Source organism: Gopherus flavomarginatus, chromosome 13, assembly GCF_025201925.1.
Source record: "Gopherus flavomarginatus isolate rGopFla2 chromosome 13, rGopFla2.mat.asm, whole genome shotgun sequence".
In the NCBI taxonomy this organism is placed as follows: domain Eukaryota; kingdom Metazoa; phylum Chordata; order Testudines; family Testudinidae; genus Gopherus; species Gopherus flavomarginatus.
The window spans coordinates 27,271,708-27,294,380 of record NC_066629.1 but is presented as its reverse complement, the minus strand read 5'-3'; the positions used below and the strand labels follow the sequence as shown (position 1 = coordinate 27,294,380).

The 22,673-nt window shown below is 52.6% G+C and overlaps 1 protein-coding gene across 5 annotated transcripts; it reads right to left on the bottom strand.

Moving 5' to 3' along the window:
• Positions 1 to 156: 156 nt before the first annotated feature.
• Positions 157 to 9,855, bottom strand: LOC127033712 (stabilizer of axonemal microtubules 1-like). Of its 5 annotated transcripts, none has more exons than XM_050921820.1 (10): positions 8,986 to 9,855; positions 8,327 to 8,433; positions 8,096 to 8,232; positions 7,508 to 7,727; positions 7,119 to 7,241; positions 4,280 to 4,505; positions 3,588 to 3,735; positions 2,444 to 2,626; positions 1,140 to 1,282; positions 157 to 1,010 (listed from the first exon to the last, which is right to left on the bottom strand). In XM_050921820.1, exons 1-10 carry the CDS (start codon positions 9,042 to 9,044, stop codon positions 911 to 913), a joined length of 1,446 nt encoding a protein of 481 aa, XP_050777777.1. In that variant the 5' UTR covers positions 9,045 to 9,855; the 3' UTR covers positions 157 to 910. The 5 variants fall into 5 exon arrangements, with proteins under 5 accessions (XP_050777777.1, XP_050777778.1, XP_050777775.1 ...); XM_050921821.1 differs by having other exon boundaries at positions 9,193 to 9,855; XM_050921818.1 differs by having other exon boundaries at positions 8,096 to 8,433.
• Between the last annotated feature and the right edge of the window lie 12,818 nt (positions 9,856 to 22,673).

The window sequence follows — 22,673 nt, the reverse complement described above, 5'->3', positions numbered from 1 at the left end:
AATCTTTTACTACGGTTACCATTGTTTGTATTGATGATAGAAAAAGTTAACCCTTGGATTTTTTAAGTCAATTTAAGTTGTAAGCCTTTCCCCTCTTGAGATAGATGTATGTAAATATACTTTTGTTTTTGTCAGCTGATTCTTCTGATAAGTCATGTTCTGCTGGTGGTCTTCTGTTACTCCAGCCTTGCAGAAAACTACTGTTTGGGGGTATTCAGCTAGAGAGAAAGTTGGGAACACTGCTTTTGCTGAGGAACGCACATCTGTCTAATTAGGGATACTAAGCATAAGCAATTTTTAGTATCTTTAAAATAAAATGCAAAATAATAGACTGCACTCTGAAAGCTAGTGTTAAAATACTAGATATTAATGGTGGGATTCCTACAGAATGCTTAAGCAGGAAATACAATGAAATTAGGCACAATTGTATAATTTTAACAGCTATTACAGCAATACAAATGTGCATGGATGTGGTATTTGTTTAAGATACAACACCCAAATTAATGGCAGCTGTTCTGAGGGTGTGTTTGCACTGTGATTGGAGGTGTGATTGTTTTACGTGCTAGCTTTAAATTTCGCTAACCTGACTAAAAGGCAGTGAAAATATGCAGGCTGTACAAGCCTGCCAAGAACTCTTGGTATGTACTTGTGTAACTGTTCTGTGTTGCTGCATCTTTGTTTTTAGCCACGCTAACTTTATCTAGTTAGCGTGAGTACTACTTTGCGAACTGCAATCACATCTCTGCAGTGTCGGTATACTTAAGTTTCCGAGATTTTAGATGATGCCATTTTAATGTTGCTAGGATGCACAAAAAACAAACAGTTTATCAAATTGTCTAGTTAGTAATTGCCCATTAGCATCCTGGGGACAGAGTTGATTTGGCTGAGGGACCTGGATCCACACTGCATATCAGGCTTTAACAGGCACAAGAGAATTAATTGTTTCTTGTCCCTTCTGCTGTTGTTGGATCAAGTACATTTGCAAACGACAGACTGGGAGTGGGATTGGCCTGAAAAAGAAAATGTTGAGAACCCAGTTATGTGTGTGTCTGACTGGTGCAACCGGAGCTGTAGTTGCACTGCAGCAATCAGAATGCTGCCATGGCCTGCCTGGACTCAATCACCAAAAGAAGCTGTACCTGTAAGACTCCCTGTGGATGGTGGAGAAATCCTGCTTTCCCTGTGCTCGGATGGATTTCTGCTCTGGTTTGCAGTTCTTCACCACCTCCACTATCTGGGGCAGGAACGTGCTGTGTGTGGTAGTTTGGCTTTCAAACTTGGCCTAGAAATCCAAACAGTCACAGAGTTCAGTCTCTTTGTTAGGTATTTTATGCTGCAAGGTGTTGGGAGACGCTATCAAAGTACCCCCTGTCCCAGCCATGCGTACATTCAACATGAGTCAACTGCTAACTAGAGGTACCTGCAGTCTGTCAGTTTCCTTTCCATTCTGAATGCAGACCAGAGGTAAATTACATTTGAAAAAGAAAGAACTGGAGAAAGATAGGAAATTGCTTTTAGGGAATATTAAAATGTGTTAGCAAGGAAGTGGGGTTTTTCCCCTGTTGTTGCCATGGACAGTTGTAGATGCTCTGTCACTGCCAATGTAAAAGAACAGATGAGATAAGGCACTTGTAAATATACAATAGGGCTGTGCAAGGGGCAGACAGATGTGGCCTGTTTGGACTCTGCTCTGTTCCTGGCTGTCCCTGAATGCTGTTTGCTAGAGGGTCTGGGACATAAGGTAGCATGTGTGTGCTGCCAGGGGAGCATTCCAAATACCCAGGTTTAACTTGGTGAACGTTAGTCTAAGAGCTGCTTTCCTCCACCTTTTGCTGCCTCAGATGTGCCCCTTGGGGGAGCAGCAGAGAACCTACAGCAGCAGTGGGGTGCCCAGCTCCAGCCTCCCCCCAACTCCACATTGCAGCAGGAGGGCTGGCTTCGTTCTGGCCATTGTTTCCTCACTGGATGTTTGTTCCAAGCTCCTGTTCCCCTCCCTCATCCCCTGCCCACCAGCTTCCTCTCCCTACACATCTTTGCCCTAGGTAACAACTCCCTCACCTGCCATCATGTTAGTGCCACACTTCTTTAAAAGGTGATATCTGCATCCATCACGCTACCTGTCTCTCCAACCCCCCTTTCCCCATGCGTCTGTTCAGATAAACTCTGCAGGGCAGGGACTGTGTATGCCGGAGGAGTCTGTGCAGCACCTGTCACGGTACAACCATGACTGAAATAGGAGTTGGCTGCTGTTCTCTCAAGCGTATTATCATTCATGGGACAGTGGTCTCTGTCTTTATGGTACCCTGTGGAATTTATCTGGTGTACAAGGCGGTGCTGAGGCTGTTGGATGAACTTTGCTTTCACAGGACCATCTGTGTTGTGTGAGGGTGCCAGCCATGGGCAGCCCGTTAGCAGGAGCTGTCTCCTGCCCCCATTGTGTTACCAGAGGTCTGATGTAGACTCCATCGTAGGGGTCACCTTGCCGGATTCGGGGCTGGACTCCCCACTCTCTGAAGAAGAACTTGTGGGCTGTGGAATCGTCAAACTTTGCAGGGAGGGATCTCAGCACCGTGGGGGGCCACTCAGTCCTCGGAGGCCTGTCCAAGGGCAGAAGGGGGTAAGAGAGCTGGAAAGAGACACAGGAGGGTCAGAACAACCACCACAGGCTCTTTATAGCACTTTTCACCGCTATACTGCAAACAGGCAGGGCCAGATTTTCAAACGAGTTTTGCACCTTGTAGCTCCCATCAAGAACACTGCAGAATTCTCTTGTTTAAGAATTCTGTCAACTGGTACGTAGAGAACGTGGTGGCAGGAAATGCCACTTGCTGGTCCAGGTGTGGAGCTGGGAGCGGAATGGCTGAGTGCAAGATTTACACCAATGGTTTATTACTGGGTCACAATGACGCCAGGGGAAGAGGGAGCCAACCCATTTCTGCCATGCAGGAGCAGGACAGGACAAAACCGTGGGCAGTGACACTGATACCCAGGGGCGGGGGTTCAGGCAGGGTTCCCTCCATCTCATCTTTTCTTTAGCTTCCTTTTTTCCCCCCATTGTCAGGATCACTGCAATAGGGGATTCTCTGTCCATGCTACACAAAGCAACCACTGCACCCCCACCATGAAAGCCAAGGGGTGCCCAGATACTGGCCCCACCTCAGCCTGGTTTAGAGTTACTGACATTGAATGAATGCAGAATATGAATATCCTGAACTTCTGCCATGCCTTCTTCAACAATCTCCAAGCAATTCATCAATGGGAACTGCCTGGCCCACACCCCTTTATCCCTTTACAAACACTGGCTAATTGAGGAGATTTTCAAAGCCTCCCAGCCTATGGGGCAGAGGAGTGTTACTGTTCCCATTTTACGGACAGGAGGGGAAGAAACTTGCTCAAGGTCACAAAACAAGGCAGTGGCAGAGCTGGGAATTAACCTAGGCACCCTGACTCCTAGGCCTTGTGCTCTGCTCACTAGATTTCTTCCCACTGTGTGAGTGAGAATCTTCTTCATTCATTCACTGAAATTAACTTTGCTCAAAGAGTCCCCTGACCTCCATTTAACCCCCCTCTCCTTCTCTTCCCATTACCTTGGTCACCGTGTCTCCACTGAATTTTCCATCCCTCTCTTTCCTCAAGTCTGCCAGCTCCTCTTTCAGCTTGATGGGGCTGGCATGAGGGTATCTGCGGGTGTCCCAGCCATGGTAGCTTTCCCTCTGCACCGTCTGAAAATCTGTACTGGGTGGAAGAGGGACACGCTTCAGTGGTGAGGTGAATCAAGCGTTTTAGAGCTTTTCACCACCAGCCATCACTGCAGCATCTCCTGCGTTCTATTCATGGCCCTGCCGAGAACTCTCTATGCATCCTCAGGCAAGTCACTTCATTGCTCTATGCCTTAGTTTCCCCATCTGTAAAATGGGGTCAACACTGAGCTACTGCGTTTGGTAAGTGTGCGCGTTAATATCAGTGAATGTCTGCCTGCTGGCCACTGTTCACCTGAAGATCTCAAAGCCCTTGGCAATGTTGTTTATAGGAACAAAATCATGTTTCCTTCCTCTTCCTCCTCAGAAAACTTGTTGCTGGGGTTGGACGCAGCCTTCTTCAGACTGTGAGGAGGGGAAGGTCCTTGTGCTAACTCTCTATTAAAGGCTCCGCTCACCTGCTCTGCTGTCCCAGGGATCCACAGCCCCCTTGCTGCAATGCTGAGAGAAAGCCCTCGTCCTGCCTGGACTTTCCCCATTCCAAGCCCTGCCCATGGGGGTTCCTTGATAGCTGCACTCACCTGAAGCCCTGGTTGATTGCCAGGTTGTCCAGAGGAGGCTGAGCAGGCTGAAGCCGTGCAGGTAACAAGTTGCATGCTGGGAAATCACTCTGGTACTTGGTCATGTATTCCACCTGTGCTCGTTTCCCTGCTGGCACTATTCCTTTATTATGTGACTGGGCTACCCGCTTCTCCAAGGGTACAGACTGGTAGGTGCTCTGGTGGGTTGTCATCATGTCATGATCACCTAGCAGAACAGAAAGCAATGTACTGTCCCATGCCAAGGGGGTAGGCGTTAGTCTTTGGAGAGGCTACCCCTGTCTATAGGAGCAGGGTTTCACTGGTTTGCCAGCCCTACTGAGAAGAGCTGCAGAAATCTGGTCTTAGGCCAGATTAATAAATGATACATCTCACAGCAGGTCTCAAACTTTTTGGACAGTAAACTCAGGCTAGAGAATAGGGAAGCTTTTCCCAGTTCTGGTTTGGAAAGTAGCCCAGGGAGAGCTCAGCCCAGGCTTTCCATGTTGTCTCGGCACTCAGACAGCCCCTGGGCTGTCATCTGAGGATGACATAGAAACGAGCCCACCCAACCGGTGTGCTTAGCTCTGCCATGCTTGCAAGTCTCTGAAACTTTGCGCTGCTTCATGCTTACAGCACAGCCCCATCCTGTACTTCCAGCATCGTACCATAATACCTAGCCGTGACCAGCCTCCTGGGGTGTGTCTACACTGCAAGGGGCAGGGAGCCTCAGAGCCTGGGTCTTCAGGGCTTATGCTACAGTGCAAAGAATAACATGGAGCTGTTCAGACTGGGGCTCAGACCCCCAGGAAGTGGGGTAAGCATCAGAGGTTGAGCTGCAAATTCCACACGGCTATTTTTAGCACCCAATGAGAACCCCAGGCCGTAGACTTGCAGCTACTTGCAGTGTAGATGTACTCCTAGACCAGGGGCTCTCAGCCTTTCCAGGCTACTGCACCCCTTTCCGGAGTCTGGTTTGTCTTGCCTACCCCCAGCTTTCATCTCACTTAAAAACTACTTGCTTACGAAATCAGACACAAAAATACAGATGGGTCACAGCTCACTAGTACTGAACAGTGGCTGCCTTTCTTGTTTTTACCACTAATTATAAAATAAACCACTTGGAGTATAAACATTGTACTTACGTTTCCAGAGCAGCATAAACAAATCATGGTCTGTATTGTACTGACTCCACTAGGGCTTGTTATGTGGCCTGTTGTAAAACTAGGCAAATAGCTACATGAGCTGGTGTACCCCTGCTTGAGAACCTCTGCCCTAGAGCAGTGGTTCTCGAGATATTTACCACTGTGAGCTGCAGCCAATACTACCTATATGGCCCTGAGGATATCACATGGGCTGCAGCTCTGTGCTGATTGGGCCACAGGCTGAGTACCTCTGTGGGCTGCATCCAATACCACCTGTATGGCCCTGGGGATGTCACATGGGCTGCAGCTCTGTGTTGATTGGGCCACAGGCTGAGTACCTCTGTGGGCTGCATCCAATACCACCTGTATGGCCCTGAGGATGTCACATGGGCTGCAGCTCTGTTGATTGGGCCACAGGCTGAGCACCTCTGTGGGCTGCATCCAATACCACCTGTATGGCCCTGGGGATGTCACATGGGCTGCAGCTCTGTGTTGATTGGGCCACAGGCTGAGTACCTCTGTGGGCTGCATCCAATACCACCTGTATGGCCCTGGGGATGTCACATGGGCTGCAGCTCTGTGCTGATTGGGCCACAGGCTGAGCACCACTGTGGGCTGCATCCAATACCACCTGTATGGCCCTGGGGATGTCACATGGGCTGCAGCTCTGCTGATTGGGCCACAGGCTGAGTACCTCTGTGGGCTGCATCCAATACTACCTATATGGCCCTGAGGATGTCACATGGGCTGCAGCTCTGTGCTGATTGGGCCACAGGCTGAGCACCTGGGTACAGACTGAGCATCACTGCCCGAGACTGTATCACCTTGGGAGCTGCTAGTGCTAGAGGAAAAGGGCCCAGTCTGAGGCTGGCCCTTTCGGAGGAGCGTGGCTGAGCCTTGCTGTGACTGGGCAGCTGAAGGTGATGTGGAGGCGAGGCCAGCGACTGGTCCCAGCTGTGGGGGGACTGGAGCTGGCTGCACAGAGAGTGGAGCACTCTGGGAGGAACCCACAAGAGAGGAGATGGGACAGGCTTGGCAAAGGCAGCTGCGAGGAGGGCCTGGAGAAAGGCGGTGGCTGGGGTGAAGCAGCCTGCAGCCCTTCAGGAAGAAGGTAGGCATAAGTGCTAACCAGCGGTGGGCGCAGGAGGGGCTAGTGAGCCTGGGGAGGGCATTACCATGAATGGTGAAAGGTCAGGCAAACCCTGACCAGGAGGATGTTGTTATGCACTGATGGAGGGAATGGGCCTGTGCCCTGCAAAGGTGGTTAGAGCAGCGGTTTGCAAACTGGGGGCCAGGACCCCTCATGGGGTTGTGAGGTTATTACATGGGGGGGATCACAAGCTGTCAGTCTCCACCCCAAACCCTGCTTTGCATCCAGCATTTATAATGGTGGTATAAATTAAAAACACTTTTTATATATATTTAAGGAGGGGTTGGTGTGTGAAAGGGGGCACCAGTACAAAAGTTTGAGAACTATTGGGTTAGAGGGCTGCAGAGGGAGGGTGAGCGGAATGAAGCAATGAAACCAGCAGAGCAGTGCTTGCGACACTGGAGTGTGTTGGAGGAGGATTGCTAAAACGCCAACAGTGAATGTAATCCCGGCCTGGGCAGCTGCGTGCTGCAGAGCTGATGTGGGGGCAGCCCTGCTTCTGGGCCCATGTGCATGTGGGGCTGGAAGCTTTCGTGCTGTCTGTTACCTTCCATGGTGAGCTGAACCTGGGCTCCTTTGACGAGCTCCGGTTTGGGGATGCGTTTCTCTGTGAACTCTCGCTGCATGGTGCTTTCTATCTCGGCTGCCTGGTCAGGGGATAGGAGAGCTCCTGGGGTGGAGAGAACGGGGCTGGTGCGGCTCAGTGTTGCCAGCATGTCAGGCATGTTCCTAGGCGCAGAGCCCAGCACAACCCAGACCCGCTTCAGGCACTCTGGACTCTGGACCTCCTGGCTCCCGTAGCACCACTGAGCATTCAGGGCACTATCAGGATCCAGAACTCAGGGGTGGGGCATGGGAAATGGGGGCACCCCAAGTTAATGAAGCCCCTTTGGCCAATCTCAGCCTGGGGGGACTGGGGACGGGTCCCAGCTGTACCTGCCAGGGCTGGCGGCTCTCCATAGCAGGCTGGGCGTTCCACTCGCAATCCTTTGTAGCTCTCCTTGGTGGTGGTGGTGGTGTGTGGGAAACCAGAGCTGTTGGGCTGCCTGGGAGTCGGGGGCTGCCGGAGGGTGGTCATGACTGGCTCCCTGGGCGGGAAGTGGAGGCGATACAGACTCTGGCTTTGGAAGGGCTCCTGTGGGCACTGATACGCCTCCTGCAAAACACGACCATCCATGCCCTGGGCTAGAAAGGTCAACCTGTCTCCTCCCCGTGGGGCAGCTGGGCCCACGCTGCTCCCAGGGAGCGACCCATCGCACTAACCCTGGCCCAGTGGAGAGCAGGCAGTGCAGCCCCTGTTCCAGAGTGCCGAGCCGCAGAGGGCACCTCCTCACATGAGGGGCGACGGGTGGGTTGATTCACAGAGCCCCTCTGGCCTGCAGGCCTTGCCATGGCAGGTGTGTGGGTGGGGTAGAGCCCTGACCTTCTCAATGGGAGTAGGTGGGGAGAGAGGGGTTCTCCTTTCTCCCTTGGGAGAGGAGGATGGCGGGAGCCTAGCCTGGATTGGTGTGGTGCTGGCATTACCCGGACATGCGGCTTGGTCCTCTGGCCCAGCTCCCAGGGGATGAACTCTGCCCGCTGTGTGGTGCTGAAGGCCATGGCTGGGGGGTTGGGGTGTGGAGGGGTGCGGAGCGGCCTCTTGCTGCTTCGAGGATGCACGTCTGGAGGGGAGGAAGAGTAAGGAGGTGACTGGGACGCACACGGGGCATGTGTAAAACGCTCCCTAGGGAGGCTGCTTTGGTTCCCCTTGCTTACTTGGTGGCTGGGTGTAAGTTGCCTTGTAATGGGACAGTTGGGGCCTCCTGCAGTCCTGAGGCGCTGGCCTGCTCCACTTCTTGCAGTTCTTGTGGTGCTTGTGTCGACTGAGCGTGACAGAGAAGCAGCTGAGAGAGAGGAACCGAAACCGGGCTCCCCTCCCCTCTGGGAACATTCTCCACATCCAGCCCGTGTGGGAGCCATTGGAGTCAGGGGAAGTGACTGCCAAGGCAGCAGGTCTGCTCGCTGGGAGCTGTGTGCTGGGCAGCCTGATGATGGCTGCTCTGCAGCTTTCAGGGCCCCTGAGAATTGTTCCCCTCCATCTGGCATCTCAGAGCTCCCCGGGAGATGGATGCTATTGGTAGGATCCTGTGGTGGAGGTAGGAGCTGGAAGCTACCAAATACTGTGAAATAACCTCCCCGCCTGCTACTGTCCAACTCCCACTAGCAGCACAGCTCAGGGCACGGCGGCAGGCCCCTGTCATGCTCTGTAAAGAGGTGGTTAAAACTCGTAAGTCCCCAGGGACATGAGTAAACACTACAGAATAGATCCATGCACACGCACGTGGCTGGTCTGTGGGGCAGGGACTTTCTCGTGCCTCTAGGTGCCACAGCAGTACGAGTGATGATCGCGCTTTGTAAAACTGCTCTGTACTGACAGAGCCTGTATAAAGCAGGCGGCTGTCCTTCTCTGCTGCCCATGGCTTCCAGCCCACATGCACAGCTCAGTGCCAGCAGCTTTTGCTTAGGATCAGGTCTGGTGTGTGTGGAGGGGAGAAGGGTGAAACGAATCAATTCTTGCTCTAGAAGCCTTAAGCAAAAATAAATAAGGGCATCTGTCTGTGCCTGTTCGAGCGCTCACTTACCCACAGTCGCAGAGTTCACAGAGACAAGCAAACTGCAGGGACTCCATCTCCTAGGCTTTGTGGGTCAGGCAGGCAGAGGGAAACCCTCCGCCCCCCGCAAGATGCAGTATCTGGTTCTAGAGACTACAGGGCCGGCAGTATGGACCCAGGTGCACTCTGAGCAGCTGCCTCTGGGCTCCAAGGAGTCTCCGTTTGGGCTGAGCTCAGAGGCTTAGTGTGTGTTGCAGGTTGCTATGGTTTCTGGTCTCCTGCCTTTCATCCAGGGGTGATTTGAATGTGAATGGCGCTCTAGCAACCCCACGAATGCCAGGTTACCAGGAGCTTAGAGGAGGGGAGGGCTGCACTGTGTTTCCCAGGCTAGGTTCGTAACTGACAGAGGATTAGGAGCAGCAGGGGCTGTTTGCAGGGCTGCTAACAGCCCTGGGAAAGTACACAGGTCCTGGGTGCTGTGCACAGCTGGTGAGCTCTGGGGGAAAGGACTGTCTGCATCACGAAAGGGCGGGAGGGGAAACCAGGCCCAAAGAGAAGTGACTTGCCCAGCAGAGCTGGGGTTAGACCCAGGGCTGCTGACTCCCAGTCCAGTACCTTCCATGCTGCCTCTCTAATGCTAGTTAGAACGTCCCTCCAGCTTGGGGGACTCTGGATAGCCATTGGCCAGTACTGTACCACAAGGCAGTCTGCACAGCGCCTGGCGTCTAGAGCCAGCTCTTTGGCATGGCTGCAGGCAGCTGCCTGATCCGGCCAACCGCTACTCTGGGGCCGGAGCTGCTAAGGAACCGTTCAAGGCTGAAGTCACTGCCAACAAGGAGCGGGCCAAGCCAGCACCAATTAGCTGAGAGGCCAATCAGCATGTTAATTGAGTGTCATCAGTCATTTAATTGTTTGAAGCACTGTTTCATTAACAAGTTGAATGGTCCTGGCAGATGTTAATGGAACAATGCAGAAGAATCTGCTTCTCACTGGATAATAAGGGGGTAACTGCGCAGTAATTGGAGACAATTAACTGGCCACTGCCTGTGTGTGTGAGAGAGTCATCTTACCAAGCCAGCTCTGCTTGGAGAGAAAGCTCCGGTGCTGTGGCAGGCTCGCCAATACCCTGGTGAGGGGCATGGTATAAACCTGAACAGACTGTTACTATTAAAGAGACATGTACCTTTTTAAACATAAAGAGCCCTTTTAAAATACAGCTATTAGCAGCATCACCAGCCCAAAGGGTTCACAAATCATGAGTCAGGGCCCAAAACCCATGAGACTGGATTACAGATAACAAAGGTTATCCCATAAGCAATAGGAACTTAGCTGTCTGTCTTCCTTTTTTTAAAAAGTGAGATCCTTGGCTAATAACCTGACTCCCAGGCTTGGGACTTTGGCTAATAAATTTACAGTGTTGCCAACTCTCAGATTTTTATTGTGAGTCTTACAGTATTTGCTGTTCTTCTTAACTGGACTGGATCCTAGAATAAACAGAACAGAAAACCATTGCTTTCCAGCCCATGAGACTTGGCCAAGTTGAACAGAGGTCATCTCTCTCCCTCTCCCCACCCTTTTGAGCCCCACAAAATGCATTAAAAAACCCTAAGTTGCCTTGGGAGCTGGTCTCTTGTGAGTACTGTGAAGGTGCAGGAGCAGTTCAGTCCTGCTGACCCGCCCAGGGCTGCCCACCCCTCTCCTGTGATGATGTTTGGTGAGCATGTGTCTCTATAATTTACTTGCTGTTGTGACTTGATCCTGCACAAAGTGTAATGGGGTCAGTCGTCGTCCCCCCCCGCCACCCACTCCCTGCTGCAGAAAATACCCATTTCCAGCTGCACAAAGACAGACACATCTCCTCTGCTTTAATTTCAGGCTCTCTCTGGCTGAGGGAGAATGTCAGTCTCATCTTCCAGCTTCTGTCTGACTTGTTTGGCTTTTCTGAAACCAGTCCTGGCTGCCCAGTAGCCAGGCAGGATCCTACACGAACCAGGGGGGGTTGCTGTATAACAATAACAGCCCCACAATAATACACCCCCCACACACATGCAGCCCAGCCCTCACAAGCCACTGTGGTGTGCATGGCCCATCAGCAGCCCTACAGCCAACCAGTGTGTGATGTGAGAGGGACAGGACACATTTCAGGTGATGATTCAGGTATTAAATGATGCAGCCAGAAAAACCAGGGAAGCCCCTGAAATCTCTTGGGACTCCAGCTGGCTTTGTGACCTGTTAATTCAGGTCCTGAAGCTAAAGGCTGGGGCTGCTGCAGGGCCCAGTGACTATATCTCATGGCAGATCAGGGGCCCAGAGGGGGACGGCTCAGCCCGCAGGCCAGGCTGAGCTGGGGAGGGAGGGAACTTGCACTGAGAAGTGGACAGTTGCTGCCTGTGGGGTTTCCAACATGTGCATAGGCCTGTCCCATCACCTTTCTCAGGCTGTTATGGTAGTGGTGTGTGGGGGTGTGTGTGTGTGTGTGGGGGGGGGTTGACCACAGGGTGAAGCGAGGCACAGGAGGCTCTATGCAACTCCTACCCCAGACAGGAGCTCAGGAGGGGGCATTATCCCATCGTGGGAGGAAGTGCTGACAGCAAGGGGCCAGGAGCTGTCCCCTGCCTGGCTTGACAGGCGTCCCCTGCCTGTTCTGAAAGCCTGTGTCGGGACGGGGATCCCCACTCAAACACTTCAGGTGCATCCTGCGAGCCCAGTGCACTGTGCTCGGGGGGGTGCTGCAGGACAGGTGGCGCGTGCATTGCTCCTCTGTGCCAAGTGCTCTCCTGGCTGCTTTTGGGGGGTGAGGAACCCTGCTTTCCACTCCCCCAATTGGTTTCCTTGCCCCAGAGAAATAGTAACAAGAGCTGCTGCACGGAGACGCCTCTCTCCTCCCTGCCTGGGTGGGTGGGTGTGTGGGTGTGTGAGGGGAAGCTCCTGAGGCCTCTGCTCCTTCTGAGTCGGGATGGGGCTCCTTGCCAAGTAGCCCGCGCCCCAGTTATTGCACTGGGCAGTTTCCCTCACAGATGACCTTGGCTCCCCATGCTGGAGGCGGGTCGCCCCAGGGTGCTCCCCGCTCATTAGCTAGCAGTGCAGAGCTATGTAGTTTCAATAGTCGAAGTGCCGTGGGCAGCCATCAGAGGGCACTGTGACACCAGCTATCCGTGCCCTGGGCCTCCAAGGGGCTGGGAATGGGGGGTGACTGAGAGTCTGTCATTGCAGCCGTGGCCCCTCGGCGTCACTGGCCTGGAGCATCTCACCAGCCCCAGAGCCGCAGCTTGCGGGTGGGGGTTACAGCTCCCCCATGCAGGGTGGCCAGGTCCCACGGCAGCACAGGCCTTTCCCCAAACACCTGGCATGATATTTAAAAGTACGACTTCCAGGGCTATAGTGTCCAGCGCTCAGCCGTCCTGGGAAGGACTGAGGGGGCTTTATAGGCTTTCACCTTCTGGGCATTATCTCCAATTTAGAGATGGGGAAACTGAGGCACAGAGTAGTGGTCTGCTTGGGCCTGAGCCTGAGAGGGTCGTGTCATTTTCCACCCAACCCTGAGTTGCCCCTGGGATCGGTGCGGCTGTGTGCCCAGCTCCCTCCTGAGCGAGAGGCGCTGCCGTTCCGGGCCTAGGGCAGTGTGGTCGCTGCTCCAGGCTGACCCCATGGTCAGGAGGAGGAAAACTGCCCTGAGAGGGTCTAGTTGTTTTCTCGCCCAACTCAACACTTGTGGCTGGGTTTGGGTCGGGTCACAGGGTGGGGAAGCGACTTGTCACTCAGCAAATCAGTGTGAAGCCGGGGCTAGAACCTAAGAGTCCTGACTCAGGGCTTCCCACCAGCCCTCACAACGGTCAGGCATGGCCAGTCTAAGTATCCATACACCTGCTGTGCTGGGAGGGGCAGCGATGGGTTTCCAGCTCTCTAGCTTCTCCTTGTGACCCCTCTTCCTGCATGAGCACAAAGCTGTTGTCTGAGAGCTGCCAGCCAGGAGAGGTGGAGGTTCACGGCCCACCCAGGAGACTTTCGCTCCCCTAACACATTACCAGGTAGCTGACGTCACAGGTCATTTGCCTTCAGAGTGAAAAACTCCCTCCTGACAGTGTCATTAATCAAGTGGCACCAAACAGATCTGCTAATGTTTGTGTTTAATTAGTGCTAATGCAGCCAAGGGCCAGGGGATCATTTGAGGGAAGATTTCAATGCCCCCCTCCCCCATCTTCTTCACTGGAGCTTGCAGTACTGGCCCTGCGGTACCTTAAACGTGGTGCCCTTCGGAAAGTGTCCAGATCTTACATGTCAGGCTGGAATCAGGGCCGGGCTGGGTCCCAAACCAGCCCCTCGATCCAATCACCTCTGGATTACAGGGACATTTTGTATCCAGAATTAAGGCAGTTGTGTTATCATCATGTACACTCGCTGTATTCTTTGTGAATCCTGCTCCGCACATTTCCACCTCAGGTGTATGCCCCCCCGCATCCCCAAAAAACCACAAAGCATTATGGGTTGGTCTGTGCAAATCAGAGCACCCTGCTGTTTCTTTATATACAGATGCAGAGTTCTGTTTTTATATTACCCACATGCTTTGGATCTAGATTTTGCTGTCCAAAGCCCCTGGTCTGAGAGAGATGTGCTGAGCTACAGAGCAGAATGGAAGTCGGATCAGATTGTGCAGAAACAGATCACTAATGGGTCCCTGCTTCAAACAGCTGTGTTGCTGAGTGCATAGTGCCTGTGTGCTATAGTAGTTTTAGGCATGCATAGCCTGTGTGTGTCCCTGTTGTGTGCTTCATTGTGTTTGCACCCATTAGGGTGACCAGATAGAAAGTGTGAAATTTTGGGATGGGTAGTGGTGGGGTAATAGGTGCCTATATAAGAGACAGCCCCAAATATCAGGACTGTGCCTATAAAATTGGGACATCTGGTCACCCTAGCGTCCATTGTTCCCAGGGCCTGTGTATATCCACGCTTCACGGTGTTCATTCCTAGCTCCATCTAGCTGTAGGATGAACGACACCAGCTGTTGCAAAGTGGTTGCCTGGTAAATGTTTGGGGGATGACCACCTTGAATGGCAGTTGCCTGAGGATATCTGGGTGCAGGCCAGAGACATGGTCATGCTGGAATGTAAGTGGATGGACTCAGGTGGACTGCAGGGACACTGTGGAAAAACCTGCTTCTAATGAGCCTTAATGAGAGATGCTGTGCTAACAAATGGCTGTCTTGGTAACATTTAGGATTCCCACTTGGACAGGACATGTGCATTTTGCTCAGCCAGCCAGGCAAGCAGATGTCCATCATTGCCACGCTCATATTTTGGGGGGAGCTGCCTGTGTCCGGAGGGGCGGGAGGTGGGTGAGCCGTCCTGGTGATGGGGATGGTAAGCTACTTCCTGATGTGGATGGTAAGCTGTTTCCTTGGGAGGGGTTTGCAATGGAGAAGGAGGTCTGTGGTGGTGTGAGTGCATTGCATGGCAATGGAGTTCCTCCCATTGACTGCAGTGGGCATTAGGTCAAATCCCTAGACCAGAACAAGGAGCTGGGGGCTGTATGGTGTTAGAGGGCTTTCCCTTCACTCCCTCCCCTGGTTCTTGTCATGCAGACAGAAAGCAGAAGGCCAGAAGTCTGAAGTGCAGGCAACGCCATGTTCATTGGGGTTAGTTCCAAGCAGCCATGTCCAGAGCTTTCCATGCGGCAGAGCCTGGTTCCCAGTGTTTCCCTCCCAGCTCTGACGCTGCAGAGCCTTGTCTGTGTCCCTGTTCCCCATTCCCACTTCCTCCTCCTTAGCAGGCCCAAACACACCTGCGGTGCACGCCCCTAGTCACGCCCCTTACAGCTTATGGTCAGTTCCCGTTTTGGAGGGTGTGAGTCTTGATCCCACACCTCCTTTGTATCCCAAGGGAAGGGTAAGGAGTGAGGTTGTGTCTGGCCAAGGCCAGGCTTTTCTTTGGCTTTTAGTGTTACTTACGCCTCCCGCCAATCTCCCCTTGTCCCTCCTGACTGGTTGCTTGACCTTGGCTTGAGAAAGGAACCAGGCAGCCTGTCATTGTATGCTCATATTACCTTCCCACCATTCCCTGTAACACTTCATTTCTATCCCTTTTCTCTTCCCATTCTACTAGCAAACCCATCTGGCCAGGCAGAAGCCATACGCGCAATGTCTTTGTCCACGTTCACACCTATTAGCAGAAGAGAGAGAATTTTGGGTTTGACTTTTGGATACTTTTATCTCAGGTGGACAAACAAGCCTGGATACTAACATATGGTAGTTCAGGTGCTGGCTCATCCCTGGCTCTCCCTAGCCCAGGCAAAAGGGCTTGCGCCTCCCACCTCCTTGTGCCCCAATGGCGTGTGGGTACGTGCAAACGTGCAAATGTGCGCAGGCTGGACTAGTGGCAAGGATTAGAGCCCTGGGTTCTAAACTGGAATCCAGAGCCGCAGAGCATTCCAGTGACCTTGGCTAAGCGTCTAGCCCCTCATGTTCAACACCTCCATGGGTTCCCATCAGGCTGGGCTTGGCCCTTGATCCTGCCACGGTCCATGCAGTTTTCTGTGTCTGCGTCATGCCTGAGAGGCCTCTAAAAGGCCATTGAATCCCCATGGGGTGTCTTGTAAGAGGGTCCTTGGTTTGTGTACTGCTCGGCTGCCAGCCTCCACCCCAGAGCTGCCGTGGGAGCCTCTGGGACAAAGCAAACAGCACCCAGGAATGGATCCCTTTATTACTGCTTCTAGAAGTGCAGCAGCCCCAGTCTTGGCATCGCAAGGCGACTTTGATTAGCTTAAAAAAAATTAAAATCTTAATTTAATTTAAAGCACTGTCATTCACAGTCATGGCCAATGCTGAGCAGACTAATTATTATGCAAATTAGGCAGATAGAAAAATGATTAATAATTGCACAAATTAAAAATTATTGTAAACATCCTGTGACTAGTGATAAGTCCACATGGAGCGTGTGCGCAGGAAGGAGTGTTGCTTAGCCAGCTCCTGAATCCCAATTTTCTCATTAGCGGACTTAATTAGCAAATGACGTGAAGGAGCCAAGCAGCAGTTGTGCGGTTCCGGGGTCAGGCCAGGCCAGTGCTTGGTTTCAGATCATGGGGGAGAGGTGCTAAGCTGGGCACTGCCACTGCCAGCATGAAGCGTGAATTTCAAAGCTGAGACCTCAGTTCAGTCAAACACCCTTAAAGTAACTTTGCTGCTCAAGGGCTCAGTCAGGGTTGATTGGCCCGTAAAGGTCCCTGCCTGCACTGCGTCCTGTCTCTTTGCAAAGTCCCTGAGACTCTGATGGGAATTCCCCTTCAACGACTCACGCAGCCGGGTTGGTGCCTTTAGAATAGAAGGAATCGCCAGCTGCCCTGCCGTATCCCACCCACAAGCCCAGTGCTCCCACGTAACTCTGCAGTAACAAACCAACTGCCCAGGCCTGGCATGTACTGGGGATGAACAAGGCAAGCGTCCCGCCCATCCCCTTGATGATGCACCTCAACCCCGTGCCAAGGTGTAATAAACAGATAGCTAAAGGTTAATGTCTCTTTCACCTGGAAAGGAGTAACCTGAAACACCTGACCAGAGGACCAATCAGGAAACAAGACTTTTTCAAATCTGAGTGGAGGGAAGTTTTGGGTGAGAGTTCTTTGTTCTTTTGTCTTGGGTCTGACCCTCTCGGCTATGAGAGTGATTTTTCTATCTTCAGCTTTCTAATCTTCTGTTTCCAAGTTGTAAGTACAAAAATAGTAAGGCAATAAGGTTTATATTGTTTTCTTTTGTATTTACATGTCTGTAGTTGCTGGAAAGTTTTGAATTGTATTCTTTTTAAATAAGGCTGTTTATTCATTTTTCTTTTAAGCAATTGACCCTGTATTTGTTACCTTAATACAGAGAGACCATTTTTATGTCCTTTTCTTTTTTTTTATATAAAGCTTTCTTTTTAAGACCTGTTTGGAGTTTTTTTTTTAGTGGGGACTCCAGGGAATTGAGTCTGCAGCTCACCAGGGAATTGGTGGGAGGAAGAAGTCAGGAGGAAAATCTCTTTGTGTTAGATTTACTAAGCCTGACTTTGCATACCCTCTGGGTGAGGGGGGAAGAGAGATTAGCTCTCGGTACTTCTGTTTTCCAGGACTGGAAACAGGGAGGGTGGAGTCCCTCTGTTTAGATTCACGGAGCTTGCTTCTGTATATCTCTCCAGGAACCCAGGGAGGGAACACCTGGAGGGGAGGACGGGGAAGGGAGATGGTTTATTCCCCTTTGTTGTGAGACTCAAGGAATCTGAGTCTGGGGGTCCCCCAGGGAAGGTTTTGGGGAGACCACAATGCGCCAGGCACTGTATAGATTCCTGGCTGGTGGCAGCTTTACCAGGTCCAAGCTGGTAACTAAGCTTGGAGGTTTTCATGCTAACACCCATATTTTGGACGCTAAGGTGCAGATCTGGGAAAAATGTTATGACACAAGGGTACTGCTCAGAGAGGCAAGTTGGCCCTGGTCTTTCTGCCAGCATGGCCAGCCGTGGTGCCTGTTTGGGCCAGGGGGTCTTCTGTTGCCTACGTTCCTGCAGAAGAAGCTGAGATTAGGGGAAGGCAGATGGATGGACAGAGAGACAGGCCAGGTGGTGCGCACAGAACTCTCTACTGCGGACGTGCCTTTTGTAGGCTGCATTTGAGACAGGACCCTGGTCTGGGCAGTGAGAGGAACCATTGAAGGTGTCCCGCTGAGCAACAGCATGCTCTGCTATGGGCATGGATGGTCCTCATTGATGCTGTCCTGCCGGCGAGGGACTGGGAGCAGAGGGAATGGAATGCAGAGATTTTTTGTTTGATGCCAGTGGTGATGGTGAGAAGATCTGGGAGACACTAGGTTCAGCCCAAGAGATAAATGCACCGGTGAATGTGTCCCAGGTTGCATGGGCCCCTCTTTGGCCACCTTGGCAGAGAAAGGCCCACGGGGCATGGATTGCTCTGATCTTCCCAACACACCTCAGCCCTGTCAGGACTAGGAGCAAGGCTGCAGGGAAGCTTGTCCCTGGTGCTAGGGACAGAGCTGGAGCCTGGGGCTCTCTGGCTCTTCTCCACCAGTGGGTGATAGGAAACCTCCCAGTGATGGGGTTGAAGGAGAGGATCCCTAGCCCCTTGGAGCATTTGGGATTGTGTGTGGACAGGGCAAGGCAGTTTTAAGGTGGGTCAGGAGGCCCCCATGGGGCACACTGACTACACGGATCCCCCTCCAGCAATAGCCCCCGGGGCTGGCCCTGGGAGGAGAGGGCCAAGTCACAGGTGAGGAGGAGGAGCGGGCTGGCTTGGCTCTGTCCGGGCAGCCGCTGTGCTCAGGGCTCTGGTTCCTTGGGCTGGCTTTCTCCAGGAGCAGGGAGCTGCTAACAAGATGACTGACTTGCAGAGCCAGGTCTGCCTGGGTTGCAAAGCAGCTGCGGAATGGCTAATTACCCTCTGTCATAGTAATCGATTCCCCTTTATCTCGGTGTGCAGAGCAGACAGGAATAGCTATTGGACCACCCCTACCTGGACTACTGCTGCATCAGCCTGGGTGGATGCTTCTCCTCTGGCAGAGCTGTGTGCATCAGCCCTCGCCCGCATGCCCGCACCAGCTCTTTCCTCCCCGTCCTGCTGAGAGGGAGATGGCAGGGGAAAGGGGAATGGTGCCGAGAGGGGCTAGCAGAGCAGATGCTGTATGTGAGTTGGAGGCAGCTCTGGCAGCACTAGGAACTGGGTGAGCCCAGGGGACCACTGGGGTCTTTGTGGGATACTCCCGAAACCCAGCCTCCGACAGTGTCGAAGGGAGGCGTGTAACTCACTTGCCCAGCGCTCATGCAATCAATAGCTGCCGCACGTTGCCAGGGCCTCCTTTCTCACCCAGCTGTTTAGCTTACCAAGCCCCCATGCTAGGAGACAGACTGGTATTAGCACTGGCATTGCTGCAAGTGTTGTGCCCAAGGCTGGACTCGCCGAGGGGGCTGTGGCCCTGGATTGAGGGGCACTGACAGAGTGGAGGAACGGGGCCCAGATCTGTGCTACCAGGGCTTGTGTAGTCAGGACTGAAGGGCAGCAGCGAGGTGAGGGATGCTGGGGTGCCGTGACTTGACTAGCTCAAGGCGATGCATGTAGAATTGTGCAGGGGCCATGTGTCTGGATTAGCAACAGAGCTCAAGACTGAGAGTCCTGGCAGAGGCACCAGTGCCCAGGACTGGATTAATGGGGCTGCTGAGCTGGGCGGGGGTGCCCAGGCAGATCTGTGGGTGCCCAGGCTCTGAGCTAGCAAGCATCACCAGTCCCTTGCTTTCAGAAGGATGGAAAGTTAGCAGTGTTTTCTCCGCGCCTTTAACACATGCACTCGAGTGGCCGGGCTGGCTGAGCTGGCGCCCACGTGTTTGTTAGAGGCTGTGTACAATCCCTCAGTGTGGACATTCTCCAGCAGTGACAGACTCTGGCACCCGGGCTGTTTGTCTGCTGTCATGCAGATGAAAAGCTGCCTTTGGATCGCAGCAACCTGAGAGTGGTGTGAGGAGGAGGGGTGGGGGTGGGATAGTGGCTTTATTCCATGTTATCCCTGCTTCCCCCAGGGTTAGCCAGTCTCATTCTGCCCTTCTGCTGTTGACAGCTTCTGTGTCAAAGGGAGTTGCGGCATCCTGAAACACCTGCTCATTATTGCTGCTCTACAGAATATCCTTACAAGGGGGATTCGGAGCTGGCTGGCTCAGATACGAGCTACGCACTTTGGGGCTTTGCTCATTTTCCCCAAAGTCAGCGGGAGGCTCAAATTGATAGTGACACACAATGCGCACCAGGGCGACTGCAGCATCAGCGCGGGGAAGGGATGGGGCAATTATCCAGTTCTCTCTCTCCCATGCTGTCAGTCAGAGAGAGTGAGTGCACGTGGGTGGGCTGATGGGAGGTCCCTACCCCCAGCCAAGGGACAAGTGCAATTACTGTGAGGATGGGACACTGTAGAAGTTAACCCTTTTTCTAACAGCCTACCTGGGGAAGTAACCAAACGCAGGCCAGTCCACGCCTTCTCCTGACCATCACACACTGGGGACAGCACATTAGGACATCAAGGTCATGGGTCCAATCCAGTGCAAGTGGCTAGATCCTCGGCCGGTGGAAGTTTGGCATCACTTCCTGGAGATCAGTGGGGGTAGTTAACGCCTGCCTTGGTCCGAAGTTTAGGGCAAAGAGGCTGGTTTATGCAGCAGCTGTGGTACCTCTCTCTGGGATGGAGAAAAGCGCCATGCCCCATGGACTGCGCACCTAAGATCCCGGTCCCACCAGTTGTTCCACAGCCCTTTCCTGCTGAGCAACACTTTACTTTCACACAGGGTGAAAGGATAATGTAGTCCAGAGAGGCCAATTAACCCACCTGGTTGCATCTGGAGGGTTAGCCAAGCCTAATTAATGATGAAGCCCAGATGGGGAGGGGCTGGGGATGTTATAAAGAGAGGCCGTTTGGCACAGAAAGGAGCTCTGGGGGGAATTGTGCAATTACTCTCCTGATAGCAAGGAGTCAAGCAGTGCAGGAAGTCTCTGGTGGGGTGAAGAGACAGCTTGGGGAAAAGGCTTGGTAGGAAGGATTCTGGTGGACTGAACGTTGCCAACCTGTCTTAGGGTTTCTGGAGTGAAACCCTGTGTAGCAGGTGGGCCTGGGTTCCCTGCCCGCTGCTGGTAGGTGGCAAGGAGCACCTTAGAAGGGGACAATGGGGAGGTCTGAGGAAATAGTGCATGGCCCATTGGTCCCAGGACCGAGGGTGTGAGCCTGGATGGAGGAAATGGACTCTCTTGCTGACCTTTGTCATGCTGGCAGGGGGGATAAAGCATGACCTCTCCAGAGGGCTGAATTACAAGAAGAGACAGATCACTACCGGGCTGCAGTGTCTGTCAGCTGGGGTGCGAGAAAAGGAGAGCCTGCTATGCTGGGCCCAGCCATGAGGGGGTGCTCTAGGGGTGAGTATCCCCCTTGCTAGACCTCATAAGGGGGAATGTTTTAGGGCAGGTGACAAATGCAATCAGGGAAACCCCTTATGCTCTCCTGACATCAGAAAGCAAATGACTTCTTCTTGCACTCCGATAGTCAGTGTTGCTCCCTTGCTCCTCCTGCAATGATAACCTTAGAAAGCACTCTCGTGCCCTGTTAGTGGCTGGGGAGGTTTGCATCTGAATCACCCCCAGCCAGGAAAGCCACAGCATCTCTCTTCACTCTGCTCCAGTAAAGCAGCTCACAGCGTGGGCTGGCCAGTGTGAGACCAGACCCAAGCCCCAAACAGCTCTGGGCTTCTTTCAAGGGCAGAGTGAATGTGTTGTAGAACCATGCCGGGAGTGGATGAGAATTGGATCCCTGCGTTCGTGAAGGGAGTTCACCCCCTGCCCAGGCCCCAAATGTACATCTAACAGTCGTTGGCTCACTTGCTCTTAAGAATTAATGAGCTTGTTTGTCTGGCATTTTGCTACTAATTGCGTAACATTATTTCCCCCCCTTGACTGTTTTACTTTTATACTTTTGACAGTGAGTGCGATAATAACAATAATAGGCTTACACTGGGTAATAGGCTTATGTGGTGCATTATTCATGTCAAGGACAAGCAATTAAGATTGGCCTCACACATAATAATTAGATTTTTGTTGATGAGCAGATCTGTAATGTGTTTAGTTGAGATTGAGAGCTTAATTCATTGTGACCTTTTTCCCCTTCCACCTCCCCCCCATCTGCTTGCCAAAGCTTTGTCCGATTCTGTTACCGTTGGGTTTCTTGTTGGCTTGGAGGAGACTTCTGTCCTAGTGGGGTGATGTATTAACCCCCTCACATGAAGTGCTTATCTGGCCTTCATCCAATACTCCACCCCATATGCCCAGCAGCTTCATAACTATGCCAGGGAGGCACAAAGTATATTGTGTGAGTGGTTTGGATGGGCTCAGAGGGCTGGGGATGCACTAGTACCACGAGCCTTTTATTTCTAGAGCATTTAAACTTTCTCCAGGTGCATAACAGTCAGCAAGGAGAAAGTCCAGGTACTCTGAGAGCTGGCTGGCCCCTTGAGAGAGAAGATGCCAGTCTCAGAACACCTTGTGGTGGAGAGGCCCAGGACAGAATGAGCTATGGGCACTGTGAGTCCTCCACCTTGGCTCTAGAAATGGGGGCCCAGCTGCAGCTTTGGTGTCTTCTGGTTAGGTGGAGGATTTGGGTGTCTAGAGCTGCCAGCCAGGGAGGTTGGGTTCTTTCCAGACTTTGCTCCCAGGGTGGGGTGCAGGTCATTGCTTTTGTTTACTTCCTTCTTTGTGCAGCAGCAGAGTCACAATCACGTGAACTTCATGTTCCATTTATCATAGAACTTGTAGGGTCCTCAGCATGGTATTCCATGAGCACCTCAGTCTACTGCATTTACCCTTGCAACAGCCCTGGGAGGTAGGGAAGTGCTATTAGTCGCCTTGTGCCCCAGTTTCCTCTCTGTGAAATGAGGATCAGTGACTTGCCAAGGTTAGCAAGTCTGAGGCAGGACAGGGGGTTTAAACCCAGTTCTTCCATGCCCCATGCTAGC